The sequence below is a fragment of the Canis lupus genome, chromosome 12 (genome assembly GCF_011100685.1).
Source record: "Canis lupus familiaris isolate Mischka breed German Shepherd chromosome 12, alternate assembly UU_Cfam_GSD_1.0, whole genome shotgun sequence".
Classification (NCBI taxonomy): Eukaryota; Metazoa; Chordata; class Mammalia; order Carnivora; family Canidae; genus Canis; species Canis lupus.
In genome coordinates, this window is record NC_049233.1 from 66568238 (window position 1) to 66586026 (window position 17789).

Below are 17789 nucleotides of genomic sequence, written 5' to 3' on the forward strand. Positions count from 1 at the left end.
TTTTGGTCACAGTTGCATAACATTGAGCTTAAGGGATCCACCTCTTTTTATGGCAAGCTTGCTGTTTTTCCTGGAGGAAGTCATTACCTCATCCTTCAAAGTTGCTCTTTGCAAACAGAACCCTGATAAATGGCCCAGGTAAAGAGTGGTCAAGGCCTTGCATTCCTGGCATACTCAACAAGGTGTGCAGGAGCAGGAGAGAACCATGGAGGAGTATCTCTCAGCAAGTTGGCCTTCAGAAAGAATATCTCAACTGTGCGGCCTTTTCCTACTTTGTTATAAGCTTGTATACGTGTACTAGGATGGAGAATTTTTATAGCCAACCATCTAAAGAAGAACTATCATTCTCTTTTATTACAGGATGAAATTGGTAAAGTCAAGAGAGATGTTATAGTTGAATATTGTCAGAAGTAAGTATGGTATATGTGAACAACATATGCTGCTTTCTCTGACTCAATTCAATAAACTGCAGTGTTATGTAGAAATCCAGACAATGAGTCAGGTGGTTTGTTCTTAAATAAACACAATTCTCTTGGATAAAACCAAACCAAACTATCCTCTGACACAGAGAACATCAGAAGTGAAGGATGGGAGGCGCTTTGAAGAGGTCCATGATTCTGCCTTCATCCTTACCCAGATAGAACTTTCTTCCTGATGAGGTCCTCTATTATCTTTGAAAGATCTTTTAGGGAGCAGATCCTCTTGGGAAAGATGGAATAACTTTGATTCACCTTCTGGACATCATCTCTTCTCATTTTTCAGGTTCAATTGCCGTATGTCTCACTACGCTCTTCGGGGTCAGATTATGGCATATTGTAATAGCCTGAGAGCCCTGCTGGAAGATTTCCCTACCATCAGGGACACCTTTTTCATGGTGGGGCAACCACGAGAAAAGAAAGGGTTGAGAGATTCCAAGGAGGGCCTCAAGGCTGACCCCAGGTGTGTAATTTCCTTTAGGATTTTTTACTCCCCCCTCCATATCCTTACCCCTCCCAGGGAAGAGGGAGGAGGCATGTTAAATTTACTATGGGAATAATCTTGCTTTCTTTATTGCATTTGACCTTGATCTTCTGGTTTAGAAGGGCAAAAGAAAGAGTTTAAGACTCTAAGAAGAACAGTATCTTCGTATTTGAGCTCAGAACAAGTTCTTTGTTTATGGGCTGTTTCACTGCTTTTTCAATCTATGCAGTTTTGTTTTCCCCTGGAGAGCTCAGAGATTTCCATCAGTCACACCTTTTTACATAAACTAGCATCTAAAATAAGCAAACAAATGAGTAAACTTGATCTTGAACTCTCCTGACTTCAAATATTTTACTCAATGGAGCAGAAGAAATAAGAAACACACATAACACTGATAATGCCAGCACTTTGGATAAATATGTTCTGTATTTCTCTGACAGAGAAAAAAAAACCACATGTAGAATGATATTAAATGATAAGAGCAGAGCTGCTTCCATACTTCCTTATCATACCTTGTTCAGTTTCCCAAATGATCTTAACCTGCTTAGAGTTCACTCACCCAGATGAAGGAGTTAGCATACCTGTGCAGTCAGCAACCACATTTCCTTAAAAAAAAAAAAAAAAAAAAAAAGGAAGGGGTGTTACACAGTTATGCTCCAAGGGGGAGCAAAAACATCCTGCAGGGTGAGCTTACTTTCCTCCTTACTCTTCCCCTTAAGGTATAGAACTTAGCGTCAAGTTAATAGTAATATTCAATAAATATGATCCTAGAACACAGACAGATGAACGAATTGAAAGAGCATTTGTATCAGACTACTCATTCACTCACTTATTCATTCATGCATTATCCAACCAGTATTTATTTAGTGCTTACTTTGTACCAGGCACTTTGCTATGTGCTGGACTTAGAAAAGTAAATAAGCCATTGACACTGGCAGTAAATTACAGAGCTTTCCCCCTCAGTTCAGTGGTGGGGAAAGCTCCCTACACAAAAAAGTAACTTCAAAGATTTTAAAGATAATCTGCTACAGTTATGTGAAATGTTCTGTGAGGACACAAAAGAGGGAGTGCTTAACTGTAGCCCAGGGCCTCAGGGAGAAATTCAAAGAGGAGGTGACAGATAAGTCAGAGCTCACCAAAAAAAAAAAAAAAATGAGGATGACATAACAGGCTAGAGAAAGCTGGAGAATGAAAACACTCGAGTTTGTAAGCCCTTGACTGACTGACAGCTGGCTACCAAAATAGTGACCAGTCCTACCTTGATACTTTTATAGGTGCCCAGTTTGTGGACACCAGTGTTTATTTCATGAACTCAACCAGTGCATTCACTTGGGTAGACTTCAGGATTTACCCAATGGAAGAATGCATTTGAAGTAAGTTTAGGGCAAACAGACCTCAGTAAGACTGACCATTTTGCTTAAGAGTTTGACTGGACACTTGTTGCCCAATGAGGCTGAAGCATATCTTTCTCTTATATGAAACAACACAGGATAATCCTCTAAGACTTCTTAATTTCATTATCTCATCTACCCACTAGCCAAGTCAACCATTTATAAGCCCAATCTACATTTGGGATCAAATTTTTAAAATAGTTTCCAGAAGTCTAACCACATGTTCATTATATTCGTGTTTAGGATAAAATGTATTCAGGAAGTCTGTTTTTGTTTCTGATCTGTTCTGTTTTAAGCACTCAAATTAGGAGGTCAGGAAGTAGAAAGGAAAATTTTTTAAAAAATTTTCTAACTTGTAAGTCTTGCTCTATTCCTTTATTGGTTTTTGTAGATGACTGTGTGTTTTCTAAAGATTAAGGAAAACCATAATTTAAAGGGGATGAACCTAGAGCCCTAAATCATCTGGTCAGTTAGTATAATATAATTTTCATGGCAGGGCTCTGATTAATAAAAGTATGAGCAAAATGAGCACCACCACCCCCAGAGCCCAAGTCATAGAGTTAGGCAGTGAATTAGCAGTGACTGATGAAGATTCAGTATTTTTCGACTAAACCTGTCTCCTGCTTCCTAAACTCTCTAGATTTCAACATGTCCCTTTAATACACCACAGAGAATGGAGCAATAGAGAAAGGAACTTCTGTCTTATATGGAAGATTTTAGAAGTATTATAGAAGATTATTTTTAACTCCAAAGTCTATGATTCCATGCACTGAGTATTAATAAAAATGAACATCAGCCACAAGGAGGTACAGTGGAACAAGCCATGGCCTGGGAGTTAGATTATTTGGACTTTACCTGGCTCAGTTATAAGCTGCCCTCAGGACAATCACTTCTCTTCATTCTCTGAACCTTAACTCTTCATCTGATGAGTGAGGAAATTGAAGCAGCTCTCTAAAGTTAAACATGCTAAAATTTTTAGTGTTAGAGTATCTAGAGCTTGATTCTAAGGAATGGAATGGCCAAGGAAAGACTTCCTGGAAAGGGGTCATTTGAAAATATTCATGAAATGATAGATGGGAATCACCCCAGGACAAGTTTAACTAGAGATGAAGGGACAGAGTTGGGGAATTATGAGGGTCATGGAGGACAGAGGTTCTCACTTACTTATTCTTAAAATATGGAGTTGGGTTAGGTCAAAGATAAGAAGTTTTCTTTTAAATGTCCACTCTAACAATGAATGCCCTGCTGAGGATTCTGAGACATCCCAAGCTTATGACAGTGCTGCAATTGATTGGCAATGTCTACTATGGCCAAGAACAGGGAAAAGGTGGCCTCCCTGCTTATGTTTGCCATCCCTTGACCAGAAGAGCCCCATGAGTTCTGTAGGTTTAAGATTCCAAGATGCTACTTAATCTTTTAAAGGCTGCAATGTACTGTGTTTAGTTTTAACAGAGACCACCTTATCCTCAAACCAAAACCTCTATAGAAGAGGAGCCAATGGGAGTTCTCCTCCTAAGAAGGATGCCCCTTGAGGCCTCCTTGCTTTTCATAGCTCCAGAGGAGGCTAGAATCTGGAGACTGGGATGATACTTGGCCACACTCCAAGAGCAGTGGTGTCAGCTGATAGAGGGGTGAAGAAGGGAGAGAGAGGATACTAACATTAATCAAATTCTTACATTAATCAGAGCTGGCAGGATCCCATATGGTGTTTTATGCCCATTAGAAGAGGCTCTCCTTTGTCTGGGCAGGTGTAGCCCCATGCCAGGGTGCAGAGCTTGGCAAGTAACACATAAGCTGGATCTTGGCCACTGCTGGCTGCCTCAGAGTGCAGCCTGAACAGCTGTACATGGCAACCTTGGTGCCAAGTGCTGTACAACAATGAATAGACATGGTCCTTGCCATTCAGGCAAAGGGAAATAGGTGATTACAGTACATTGTGACAAAGAATAAAATAAGAGTATAATAAAAGCACCCACCGGGAAATGTTCAGTATTATCTAAAAGATTGGGGAGATGGGGATGGGGAGCAAGGCAGGCTGCAGGGAAAAGGGGATGCTTAACCTAGGTCTTAAAGGATGGTTAGTATTTCAGGTAGACAAGGGAAAGAACTTCAGTTCAAGCTGAGAGAGCCCCATGTAGAGTGACACAGAGATGTAAGACAGCACGTGGGCTCTTTGAGTGGTTCCTACCCAGAGTCTGTGAGGATAAGCAAGGGGGAGTAGAATCTACAGAAGGATGGGCAAGATCTAGAAGTCTGGCATTTGTCCTTCAACAGCAGGGAAAGTGTAGTAAGATGATTGTCACAGATCTCATTTAGGAAGCTGCTGAAACTGTAGAGAGAGGAGATGTTTAGGAGGCGAAATCAGTTGGCCAGGTGCTGGATTCAACGGGAAGCTAAAAGAAAAGGAGGAATCTAGGGTGTTATCCAGAATCTCTGGCTTGAGTAAATGCGAAAGTGGCAGTGCAATTATTATTTAACTGGTAGTTTCCGTTTTAGAAGATGGAAAAAAGTTCTGGAGATGATGATGATGACAATTGCACAACAATGTGAATGCACTTAATGCCACTGAATTGGACATTTAAAAATGGTTACAATGATAATTTTCATGTTATGTATATTTTACCACAATTTCTTTAAGTGGGGAAAAATGGCAGTGCCATAAAGAGGAAGAAACGTAGAGAGGAAGATAATGAATCACAGCTCAGAAGCCTCAGTGGTGAATTTCTTCCAATAACCTTCCAACAGGTCTCAGACGCTTCCTATTCCGCATGTTCGCTGCACTTTCACATACAGTTGACCCTTGAACAACATGGCTTTGAATGCACAGGTCCACTTAAACAGTAATTTTTTTATATAACTATAGTAAAATACTGTAAATATATTTTCTCTCCCTTATGATTTTCTTAATAACATTTTCTTTTCTCTAGTTAACTTTATTATCAGAATAGAGTATATAATATATATAACATAAAAATATGTGTTTATTGACTATTGATGTATAAGTAAGGCTTCTGGTCAACAATAGGCTATTCGCAGTTAAGTTTTTGAGCAGTCAAAATTATGCACAGATTTTCCACTTCAGGGTGGGTCAGCACCCCTTAACCCCTGTGTTGTTCAAGGGCCAACTGTGCTTCCATTGCACCGTGCTTCTCTCCTCAATCATGTTTGCATGTCTAGCTGCCTCATAAATGTAGAATCTTGAGGGCAGTGGCCATCTTCATTTCATATCCCAGGTGTGTACCTCTGCCTTTGACCTTGATTGAAAGAGAGGATGGGGGCAGGGGGCAGGGCCCACAGGAAGTAGGGTGAGTTCTAGCCAATGGCTTTTAATTCAGTTATGAAATAACAGACCATATCATCATCTGCTGGCAGGAATTTGGTATGAGGCTGAAAGAAGTCTTGGAATTATTAGAAAAGGAAATGGGCATGAAAGCTGATCAAAGGAAAGAATAGGGCTGTCCCAGGGTGACACAGCTCAGGCTGGAAACCATTTACTTGTTGCTGCATCAATAGAATTAGCGGTGTGATTTCCTCCAGCTGTGCACAGCAACATGCAACTAGAAGCAGAAAGCATAATAGCTGGAGGGATCCAGAGTTGGGGTTTTGCTGGGTAGGTGGGTCGTAAATACAAAGAAACAGAGACTGGAAGGTTCTGGTGAGAGAGTAGTTCCTATGCTTCACTGTGAGACCCAATCTAGGCAGGGAAGGGAGGAAGACCAGAATGGAACTGACGGATGGAAGGGGGAAGACCAGAGGGCTGGATGATGTCAAGGAGCATATTTTAGAGGGATAAGGAGGTTTACTGGGACTGAATGAGTGAGAAAACTGGAATAAAAGGTTGAGATGGGAAAGTGGGATGTTGAGTTTAAGTCTTTGGAGATAATGTGGTCCCAGGTAATGATAAGGTCTGGAATGTGGCCTCAGAGTGGATGGCTGAAGGGGAATGAAGGTGAAGGGGGATGCTGTTGAGCAGGTCAAGGAACTGACAGCCTAGGGAGTTGACGGGCCATCCACAAGGAGAGCGGAGGATAACACTTGGTAGAAGGTTCCAGGGATATATGTGCTTCTCCAAGGCCAAGGACTGGTTCAACCACACTGCTGTTGCCAGCCCCTTGGTCTGCAACCTCATGTGCTCAGCCACAGGCCTGATGACTTTTTATTGTTGATATTTGATGTTTCTTCGGGGGCACCTTTGGACATTGTGAATTGAACAATAGAGATAAGACTGGATTACACTTCCTTTGATCTGCTCCAGGACAAGGTAGTCTGACTTTGTGGTTGCTGAAATAAAGGAAATTCTCCAATCTAACACCATCCTTTGTTCCCAAGCTTCAAATGACCTGGTTAAAAAACCCTGAGACTTGAAAGGTAGCTTTCAGGCCAATGATTTACTTCATATAAAGTTTTAATGATTTAAAAAGTCTCATGCTCAGAATGTTTGATATTCAAAACATTCAGCCCTCAGTTAAAATGAATTACGTTTTACTTAATAAGTGGAAAGGGTCATCTGAATCTCTCCCAGAGACCCAGAAACAATAACAAGAGTCAAAAAACATCCCTGTGAAGTCCAAAGTGCCCCTCCCCGGAAGATGAGACGGGACCCTCCCACCCAGAGTCCTTGCTATGGACAGTGGAAGTGGGAATGAAAACTGGGTACAGGTATGAGAGGATAGTGGGATGAGGAGGACCTGGAGAGAAAAGGAGAAGGGAGGCTCTAAAAATGACTCCCTGATTTCCGGATTTTAGGGACAGGGGTTTGTGGTTCTTTTGAGCACAGAGCAGCCACAGGATTGGAGTGGAAGAGAATAAGGAGTTCAGTTCTTGCCTTGTTCCATTGAGATGATCTGAAACACTGCCAGCCAAGAGGAAGCAGGTTGGGAGTCTGGAGCTGTGGAGGGGACCAGGCGTACACATGTGGATTCAGGGGTCACTGGCGAATAGATGGCCTTTGCAACCAGAAGAGTGAACACAACTGTCCAGGACTAGGGGCAGAGTGGGAAGAGCAGAGCTGAGGGCTGAGATGGACCCCAGGTGCCCTGGGCAGGGGTTGATGTGAGGGTGAGGGCTCCATACCCACTGCACACCTCCTTCCACTGTCTGTCTCTCTGCCTGCAAGGCCTGCCTTGTCCAGCATACCTGAGACAGGCTTGAGGTGGCACTTGTCTCTAGCCCGTCCCTATAAGCCTCAGTTTTAGGATGTGCTCTCATTAGTGTGTCAGGTTCCCACTTGTTAACAAGTACCCCCACACACATCCTCTCCCCTTGAGGGTACTTACATGCCTCTCTACTGGGCCACAGGCATCCCTTGCCCTCCACCCACCCTTGGCCACTCTGCTAGATACCCTCACATTAGCATCCTAATAACAAGCTTTGATTTTTTTGTTTTGTTTTTTAAAGATTTTATTTATTTATTCATGAGACACACAGAGAGAGGCAGAGACACAGGCACAGGGAGAAGCAGACTCCATGCGGGGAGCCCGATGTGAGAGTCAATCCCGGGACCCAGGATCATGCCCTGGGACAAAGGCAGACGGACAACCGCTGAGCCAACCAGGCATCCCTAATAACAAGCTTTGTATAGCACCTCACAATTTATAGAATACTTTTCACGTGCTTGGTGCTATTTTAAAAAGTTATTGCTTACACCAATCCTGTGAGTTAGGAAGCATTATCCTCATTTTATGTATGAAAGGACTCAGATGCATCCAAGGCCACACAGCTGTGGGGGATGGAAGTGGGTCTCAAAACGGGGTCCTCCGATGCCAGAATCCACACCCATCAACTGCACATAGCGCCATTTTCACACCAGATGAGCACAATTAGACGTAAAGGCATCAAATCCGTTCAAGGAAAGCAGCCCCCTCACCCCACCCTCTGTTGCAGTGGGCCACCCCATTCCTGAGGTGATACAGAAGCCAGGTCAAGGTGCCACCTTCCCCAATGAGTGTGCTAGAAAGACCATGAGCTTCCATTGGTGTGAAGGTCAAAAACAGGAAAAACTCAACAAAATAATCTTTTCATGGTTTATCACTTGTGGTAAAACTACAAAGAAAAACCAACAGTGATGAGTGTGAAATTCAGTTGGTGGTTTCTCCGAGGGCCACCAGGGAGGCACACGTCAGGCTTCAGAGGAGCTGGTGACATTGTGCCGCTCAGGCCAGGTGGTCGGTACCTGGGCTTGTGTGAATTCTTAAACCAGACATACATGGATTATGTGTCTGTCTGTAAACCTACACCAAAGAGACAGCTATGGTGCCCCCCTAAGAAATCATACTGTATTCGGAGGAAGGGGAGGGCAGTGAGGAGAAGGAAGTTAAAAGAGGGCCAGAGTCTGGAGAACCTGGCAAAAAACATGGATAGGGGAGGAAGGAAAATAGAGGCTGGTCCCTAGAGCTTGGATTCTAGAACTGGACAGATCTGCCTGTATCAACTTCGTCTCTTAGGAGCTGGGCAGGCAAGATCTCATAGGGCCTCAATTTCCTCATCTGTGAAACGACAGAACAGGTCCGGTCTGAGGGCATAAGAAACAAGTGAGAAAATACGTAACCCCCAGGATGGTGCGAGCTGCCTGATTCTTACCACACCTTCCCTCCCTCCCTGCAAGCCCACTGCTTCCTCCAACCCGAGGCTGAGGCTAAAAGTGGCCTCACTGCTTTTCTCCAGGGCTATTTATAACCGGGGCCACCTGTGCCGGCCTGACAAGGAGGCCTGCTGGCCCAGGCTGGGACGCTGGGCCTGCTCGGTGTCACCACAGCCCAGCCCGTTGCTGTGGCTGCAGGGCGGTGGTTATAAATAGTTCACTTGGGGCGCCTCTTTCTTAAAGAGAAATGCTGTGCCTACCCACGGTCTCTTCTAATGCTGCAGGAGGTTTCAGCCCCGGCCACGGTGTCTGCTGTCTGCCGACGGGAAAGTCTTCCTCAATTTATGGTTCATTCCCCATCCTTCTGAAGTGCTGGTTATGTTCAAAACTCTGCCAGAAAAGGTTTGTATTTTTTTTATGTGTGCCAGAATGAAAACTGGCTGCGGTTTTAGGTCTCATGGTTGATAGTATCCATTTCAGAGAACGTCTCTTGTTCTCTTCCAGAGCTAAATAAGAACTGAAATCCTCACACAGCTCCCCGTACTTTTTGCCTGCTTTATAATCATTTCTCCTGGGCCTCGTTATTTCCCGAGTTCTGTTTCTCCCTAGTCACTAATGCACACTAATTCGAGCTCCCCACATTCCTTATTAATCCTCAATTTCCTCCCAAGCCCTTCCCGAGAACCCCACCCTGATGCCCTGAAGCTTAATGACAAGTTGAGATCACAATCCTAGTAATCAGCCTGTTTTTTCAGGGGTTGTTCTCTGTACCTAACTTGCTGGGAGAGGATAACATTGTTAACCATTAAAAAAAAAAAAAAAAAAAAAAAAGAGTAGACCTAGAAATACACAGAGCACTCAAATAAGTATTTTCTAAGTAAAGTGCAGTTTTGAAAAATAGCAATTCAGGAACATTCTGATTTTTCTTTGTTGGATGAAGATCTGTTTAACAACCTAGGTTTCTTACCCTTTTTTCCCCTGCCCCAGTTTTATTGAGATGTAACAAATAAATGTATATATTTGAAGTGTACAATATGATTTAACATATGTGTACATTATGAAATGATTACCCCAACTTAAATTGATTAACATATCTATCACCTCACATAGTCACCTTCTTTTGTGTGTGGTAAGAACACTTACCTACTCCCCTAGCAAATTCCAATTATCCAATACATTATCATTAACTGTAGGCACCATGCTGTGCATTAGAATCTATTCATCTGGTAACTGAAAATTTGCACCCTTTGACCAACATCTATCCATTTCCCGCCCCTTGGTAACTGTCTTTCTATGAGTTCGACGTTTTATTTGTTTTTTAGATTACACATGTGAGATTGTACGGTATGTGTCTTTCCCTATCTGGTTGTTTTACTTAGCATAATATTCTCCAGGTTCATCCATGTTATTGCAAATGGCAGGGTTTTCTTTTTTTAATGTCTGAATAATATTCCTCTGTGTGTGTGTGTGTGTGTGTGTGTGTGTGTGTGTGTGTATTTCACATTTTTTTCTCCATTTATCCACTGGACACTTCGACTGTTTCCGTAGCTCGGCTATTGTGAGTAATGAATAGACATAAGAGTGTAGATAATCTCTTTGGGATACTGATTTTGGATATGTACCCAGAAGTGGGAGGATCATATGGTAGTTCTACATGCAAAAGAATGACACTGGACTGCTATCTTTCACTTCTCACAAATATTAAATTGAAGTGAATTAGAGACTAAATGTAACACTGGAAACTGGAAAACTCTCAGAGGAAAATGGGAAAAGCTCCTTGACATTGGTCTGGATGATAATTTTTTGGATATAAAATGAAAAGCATAGGCAACAAAAGCAAAAATAAGTAAGTGGGGCCACATCAAACTAAAAAGCTTCTGCTCAACAAAGAAAACCATCAACAAAATGAAAAGGCAACTTACAGAATGGGAAAAATATTTGCAAACCACGTATCTGATAAGGGGGTAATACCTGAAATATGTAAGGAACGTCTATAACTCAACAACAACAATAAAATCTGATTTTAAAATGGGCAAAGGCATGTATAAACATTTCTCCAAAGAAGACAACCAGATGGCCAACAGGTACATGAAAAGATGCTCAACATTGCTAAGCCTCAGAGAGATGCAAATCAAAACCACAATGAGAGAGCACCCCATACCTGTTAGGATGGCTATTGTCAAAATGACAAGAGACAGCAATATTGGCACGGATGTGGAGAAAAGGGAATTCTTGTGCACTGTGGATGGGAATGTAAGTTGGGGCAGCCATTATGGAAAACAGCATGGAGTTTCCTCAAATAATTAAAAAAATTATTCTTTCATTGAAGAATTTTTAAGTGTTTTAAAATATATACGTAAAAATACTACCTTCTTTCAGTTAGATCATAATTTTCCACTTTTCCTTCACTTGAACATTAATATTTAAGATCGATGTTTGATTTTTTTAGTTGTGTGTTTGAACCACATTGATCAATATCTATGCTTTGCTTACAGGTATTCCCTCAGGGCAATGTTGTCTGAATATGGGTTCCTGCTAGGAGTTTATCTGTGACCCTTGTAATACATCAGTGGTCATACAAACACATTTTCCTGTGTTTATGGTCACCAATGGCCTTAAACAAAGAGAAACATATTGTTTTAAGCCCCTCACTCCTTGAGTGACCTTCTCCAAAGGCATGTAATCTGGTTGATGAATAGGTTTGTTGTTCTGTTTTTCAGATATTATCCTGTGATTATTATCCTATATTGTGAAAATGTTTGATATTTTTGTTTAAAGATACTATTCCTAATCGATGCTCATATCTTTTTATACATGTCTTAAAAACCTCTTAAAATTTCTTTGTGTTGATTTTACCCATAGGCAGCTTTTCAAGCCTTACAGCTAACTCTACAGCTGATGGCTCCTCTCCATGACATTGTGGCCTACCTTTTCAGTTTTGCTAAACTTGGAAATTGTGCAACATGTTTTGAATTTCCTCTAAGTGCTCACCTCCTGAAAGGTGACTGGGGAGGAATTGAAGGCATTGGTAAGTGTTTAGAGGTGACTCAGATCACCTTCAATATTCACTTCAAATTCTGTGAAGCTCTTTTCTTCCCCCAACTTCACTGAAGTATAATTGGCAAATAAAATTGTAAGCTATTTAAAGTGTAAAATGTCATGAAATGACATACACATACATTGTGAAAAGATTTCCCTCCCCTCCATTTAGTTAATTAATATGAAGATCTTAAAACTCAGAAAGATAGAACTAAAATATTTTTTCATAAATGACAGTGAGAAGAAGGGCAGAGGGAAAAAACCTCATGATATACTGTCTCTAAATAATTAACTCCATAGTTACAGGTTAGAACACAAAGTAAAGCAAGCTAGGAGTGGGCAAGCCTAAAAAAAGTAAAGCTTTTTTTACCCCGTATCTACCAATTGGTTACTGGAAGCTGGACACTTTACTCTCTGGGTATCTCTCCATCTATAAAATGGAGGTGATAATACCTGTTTCATGGAGATGCTCTGTGGGTTAAAATGTCTCTAAAATTTCTATAAGAATGTGCATGCCCCTACTACACACTCATTTTCTTTCATTCCCTTTTTGGCCTATGTGAGCTAATATGGCAAGGTCAGAGCCAAGCATTTATTGTCAAGAATTTTTGCAGACAGTCCTCCATTAGCTAAGAGTAGCCTGATGGTCCTAAAGTAAGAATGACTGAAGCTTTAGTTTTATCTACCAAGTGTTAAACCATAAACCGTAACAAAGCACTAAATTCTAAGGTAAACACACAAGGTAAAGACTGAAATGCTTAGTAAGCTGAGTTGGTCAAGAGTAGGGAAACTAATCTCATTATTTTAATAATTTGACTTGCAGCCAAATGATATCATTAGTCATTTAATTATTCATTAATCACAATATATTATAACAGAGTAGCCAAAGATTTTAAAGGATGAGAAGAGCCGATGGAATGACATAATAATATGCCTATTTAAACCTAGCAGTCCTCAAACAGGTTCCCCTCTGGCCAGTGCATAAAGATGTCTGTGGGAGACCCGCACTTGTTTGCTGGTAGATTTTCAGGGTGCTACTGAGCACTGAAGAAATCTGTAAATGTTCAGATGGGAGACCTCGGGAAGGGAATGAGTGGCAGTCCTGGAGGAAGATGGTTCTCTGTCTCTGAGGAGGAGCATCCTGAAGAAGGGCTGGATTGGTGCGGACTTAGCAGAAAATGCAGAATTGGCGCAGACTACCGAGATCTCAAAACTACTAGCACGTCCTCAGTGTAAGAATCAAGAGAGTAGAAAAGTTCCAAAGCACACTTAGAGCCTTTTCCCTGTCCCTGAGACCAGGAGACAAGTGTCACATGGAGATGAGATAGAAGCCAAGATAGAGTCAAAGGCAACTTTCCAAAGGAAGATCCCACATAGGAGCTCCTACGGCAGCTGGGAGGACAGCATGCAGGGACGGTGATCTGGGGATACTTGCCCTCACTTGAATCAATGAGAGAACTAGGAGGGATGGTCTGGGTAAGACAGGAAAGGACACCGCAAAGGTGATGGGCCACATGGCACATGGCGAGTCCAGAGAAGGGTGAATTACCTACCAGTGCGACACTGAGGAACAGTAGCAAGTGAGGATGAATTGTCGAGGACAATGATTTCCTTCCAGATGAAGGGAATCGGTTTCTTACTATTTCTAGACCTCTGAACCAGAAACCCTTGAAGTATGTGGGGCCCGGGCTTTCCAAGGTGTGCAATTAGAAACATGCACTTGTCCTGTTGCCAGTGAAAACATTTGTGCTCCAGGGAGAATGTGCAAAGTTCTGCATACTCTGCTGAAAATAGATAAAGAGCAAACTGAACTTAAAAAAAAAAAAAAAATTCCCACTCTACGATAATCATCTCTTAAAAAAAACAAAACAAAACAAAAAAAAAACAGCCTTGGTTCCTCAGTTGCTGGCCCGCTTCCCAGAAGGAGGCAAGAAGTAAGGTGAGCAGAGAAGATGGTCTCTTCCTATCCTCGCCCAGCTCCTCTCAGCTCTTGCCAAGCTGTTTGGAGTTTGACAAAATGACTTTTGTGGGCTTATATGCTTTAAAATATTCTTTAAGAGGACACTCCAGATTTCAGCGTTGGTCCTCCCACTTGACCGAGGAAGCAGCTCTTCGACATTGAGCACAAGCTCTATGGACCCTGCCAAATCCTCTCCTTCCTTGAAAGCCAGCAACTCCCTTTGGATCAGCAGAGGATGTAATCAGCCCGTGGGAGTTTACACTGTGATTTCCTGGTAAAGGTTTAGGAGGCCAATTAAAGCCCAGATACTATCCACTAAACTTAGGGTTTCAGGAACTCTTGAGACAAACTAGGCACAAAATGTACTGGCTTGTGAGTATTCACGTGGAGACAGGGCCATTGTGATTCCTCTCTCTCCCTCTCTCTTTCTCATTTCCCAAATGGGACACTCCTGGGGAAAGGCTCATGTTTCCCGACGTTTCCTGGCTGAGGGTCTACTTCCAACCCCACCACCACCACTGCCTTCCCTGCCCTCCCTGCCACCTTCCCTCCCACCCAGCAGCAGCCTGATGCCACTAAGAAAGGGAAACCTAAATAAGGATCCTAAAATCCATAAACAACAAAGAAAGGCGGGTCCTCACCTCCACATCTGTGTTTTGGTGATAATGTTTCTGCTACCTATCAGCACAGAACAATTTTGCTGGGAAGTGACGTAGTGTAAAGGGGCACACACAGCATGCACATAAACGATAATGGAAGTAATGAAAAGAGAAAAATTATCTGCAACCAGCCACTGTAACAAGAGAGATATTCTTATTTGTTTTCACTGCCTTCTAGCCCTTGTCCAAACACACTTTACATTTAACAGAGCTTTCATCACAGGGTGTGGGCAACTTTATTTTCTTTTTTCATCGTCATTGCGGAGGATTCTAAACGTTCCCCAACTGGTTGCTGCTTAGCCTGACAAAATGTATCGCTTGCAGACCATCATGCTAGGCCTTGAACAAACAAGGCTCACTGACAACCCCTCCTCCCACCCACCCCTAAAATTCTTGTAGAATTCACCCTAACATGACTCCTCTTCTGGTGGAAGTTTCTTTTCAGTATAATATGACCATCAGATTTATAGAGAAGTCATAAAAATTTTGATGATTGGATCCAATTTTTCAGGGGCTGGACAAGTACCTAAAAAACATTTTTTTCTTGTATGTAAAGTGTCAGATGCATATGAAATCTGGACTGCTCATCTTTTCCTAAAGCCAAAAGTATATATTACAATTATAAGCATCTCTTCTCAGTCCTGATTCTGCCCTAGTCAGGCTTTCATGGACAGCTTCCCCATTCCCTCAATTCCTCTGCCTTCCATGCATGTGGGAAGATATCCAAAACCAGGTCAGAGAGGGGAGGAGGCTGCTCAAGTCTGGACAAGCTATTGAGAGAGAAACTCTGGAAGTGCCTCATAGCTATCCCATTTCTCTTCTGCCTTGGGCTGCATATCAGGCCCAGTGATCAGTTTCCACAATCCTCTTCCCATAGCAGGGATGTAGAAAGCTATCACTGTCCTCAGTGGGAGTTGAGGAACATTTCAGATCAGCTGACATTCTATTTAGCCCTGGAAGGGTGGCCTCCCACCCCACTTCCCTACCAGTGCTCCCTAAGGACTCATCATTTTCTTGCTATGCTCTCCCATTCTGACTAGCTCCCCTCCTGGGCCAATAATGGAGATACTACAGCCATCTAGATGCAGGCCAGTTTCCTCAACTTGGCATTGAGTGCTGCAAAATGTCCCCAGTTTAAATTTCCATTCAAAACACATATAAGAAAACAACAACAACAACAACAACCACATATAAGTCTGTTATATCTGGCCCACTTTTGCAGTAAGGGTCCAAAAAATAAGTCTGTTTAGGATATCTCATACCTACTCCTAAAATGATGAGAATCTCCTAGAAGACGGTGTGTGTATGTGTGCACGTGTGTGCACACACACAGGAGTGCATATTTCTTGCTTGCCTTGGATAGTCTTGAGTCTTCTTTAATCCATGAGCCAATGACAGAGAGGTTGATTTGTATGGCACGACTATGAGGAATGAATGCTGGTTTGTCATCTATAATAACTTTAAGCCCCTAACAGATCTACTGAGACCTATATTTTCCCATTCGTTTGATTCTTTTTTTCAATCTAGAGGCTGTAGCCTTGTAAAATTTAAAACTTTCATTCAACAGTATGTTCTTATTCTGCTGAAAAGCAAAGCAAATTTTTATCTTATTGAGGAAGGAAGGAAGGAAAGATAAATCAGTCCTTGGCCACTAGAACGTAAGACTTTGCTGATCTTGCAAAACATGTAATTAGTATACTCACAAACAAAAAGAAATACATTTAGGTAATAAGTTAGCTGCAGGGGTGAAATGATGGCTCATTAGGTCACACTATCTGACTAAAATGTCATCTATCTTCCAGGATCTGAGCTTCAAGAGCTACAGAAAATGATTGACAGCCTCCAGAGCCCCCAAGACCCTACCGAGGTGTCCCAGGCACTCCTCCTTCGTAGGGAGGTTATATTTTTGCAGTTTGACGCTGCAGTGAGGCACCTTATCCGGTAAGGGCTGGAGAATGAATCCTTCCAGTTAATTGTATGGGGCAGGTGCCTCTGAATGACCATCGTGGAAGGTCACTCTTGGCAGGATTAAATAACAAGTTTAAAATAGTCAGGGGCACAACCGGATCCAGAACACTGTGGCTACCAAATGTATCCTGCTGCACAGGCAGTCCATGTAGAATGTGTTTGTTTTGGATTATCATATTCTTGATTTTATTAAATGGGATTTAAATAGGTTAGTTGGCACAACAATTGCTGTTTTCAATGTTCAGGTTGTTTAATTGGGAATAATATTTTTTATAAATCTGAAGATGATTCCAAGAGTTTTATTTTTTTTTCCAGCCCTTAATTAGAAGAATTTTCACTGCACTTCACAATTTCACTGTGAAGCCAGTGGAATTGGCTGAGTTAAATTTATAAATTCAGATAAATAAATTGTGGGTATTAACTACTCTGCATACCAAAAAAGAAGGTCTATTTAGTTAATTAATCATGACTGATGAGAAAATTAGTTTGGATTGAGAGTCACCCTGTTTCTAGGATAAATAATAAGTTTTGTATGGAAAGGGAAGAGGTTAGGCCTGAGGGTCTCTGCTTGTTCTTAAATTGTCAAAATCAATTAACTTGCTTTGATTAATTCCCAGGGCAACTATTTAGCCAATGAGGAGGACCTCAGGAGGCTGTGCGCTTACCTGTGGATTGTAATTGCATTCCACCATTAGCATGGGCATCTATAGAGAATGGAAACTGAACTATATTTTCTCTTTCTATTCCAGATTTTCTTTACTCTGAGCATCAGGGATCTCTGGATTCAAATCAATTCAGCAGAACAATAAAATTAGACTAATTCATTTTCTTTTTATTGACAAACAGCTTTCTGAGCTATAGATTAGTCAAGTGGGTAGGATATAAAGACTCTAATTGTCAGGAGGACCATTCATTAGCCCTCTGATTCTGAAACTCCAAGTCAGAATTTGTAAAGAATTTACATAGGATGAAGAAATAGAACTGTACCCCAGAAGTTGTTTTTGGATTCCGGGTATGCAGGATTCTCCCAGGGGGAACTAGTCTGCTTCCCCTAGGAATTGCTTTGAGGGGCTTTCTTTGTCCTGGCACAGTCTGCAGGAATGGAGGCACTGTGTCCTATGTCTGGTTTCAGTATATTCAGTATATCTTTCAAAAGACTTTAGAGGGAACCACTCGGGACAGTATATCTCCATGAGTCCCTTATTCATCACATGTCCTCTAGCCTTTTTCCT

General features: G+C 41.9%; 1 protein-coding gene across 1 annotated transcript in view; it reads left to right on the forward strand.

Moving 5' to 3' along the window:
• The window catches only part of LOC612235, a 136373-nt gene that overhangs the window by 64883 nt on the left and 53701 nt on the right, over positions 1 to 17789 (forward strand). The window contains exons 24-28 of the mRNA XM_038554893.1: positions 361 to 410; positions 763 to 939; positions 9216 to 9333; positions 11794 to 11959; positions 16392 to 16530. Of these exons, the coding sequence (XP_038410821.1) occupies positions 361 to 410; positions 763 to 939; positions 9216 to 9333; positions 11794 to 11959; positions 16392 to 16530 (650 nt within the window). The remainder of the gene's footprint in view (positions 1 to 360; positions 411 to 762; positions 940 to 9215; positions 9334 to 11793; positions 11960 to 16391; positions 16531 to 17789) is intronic.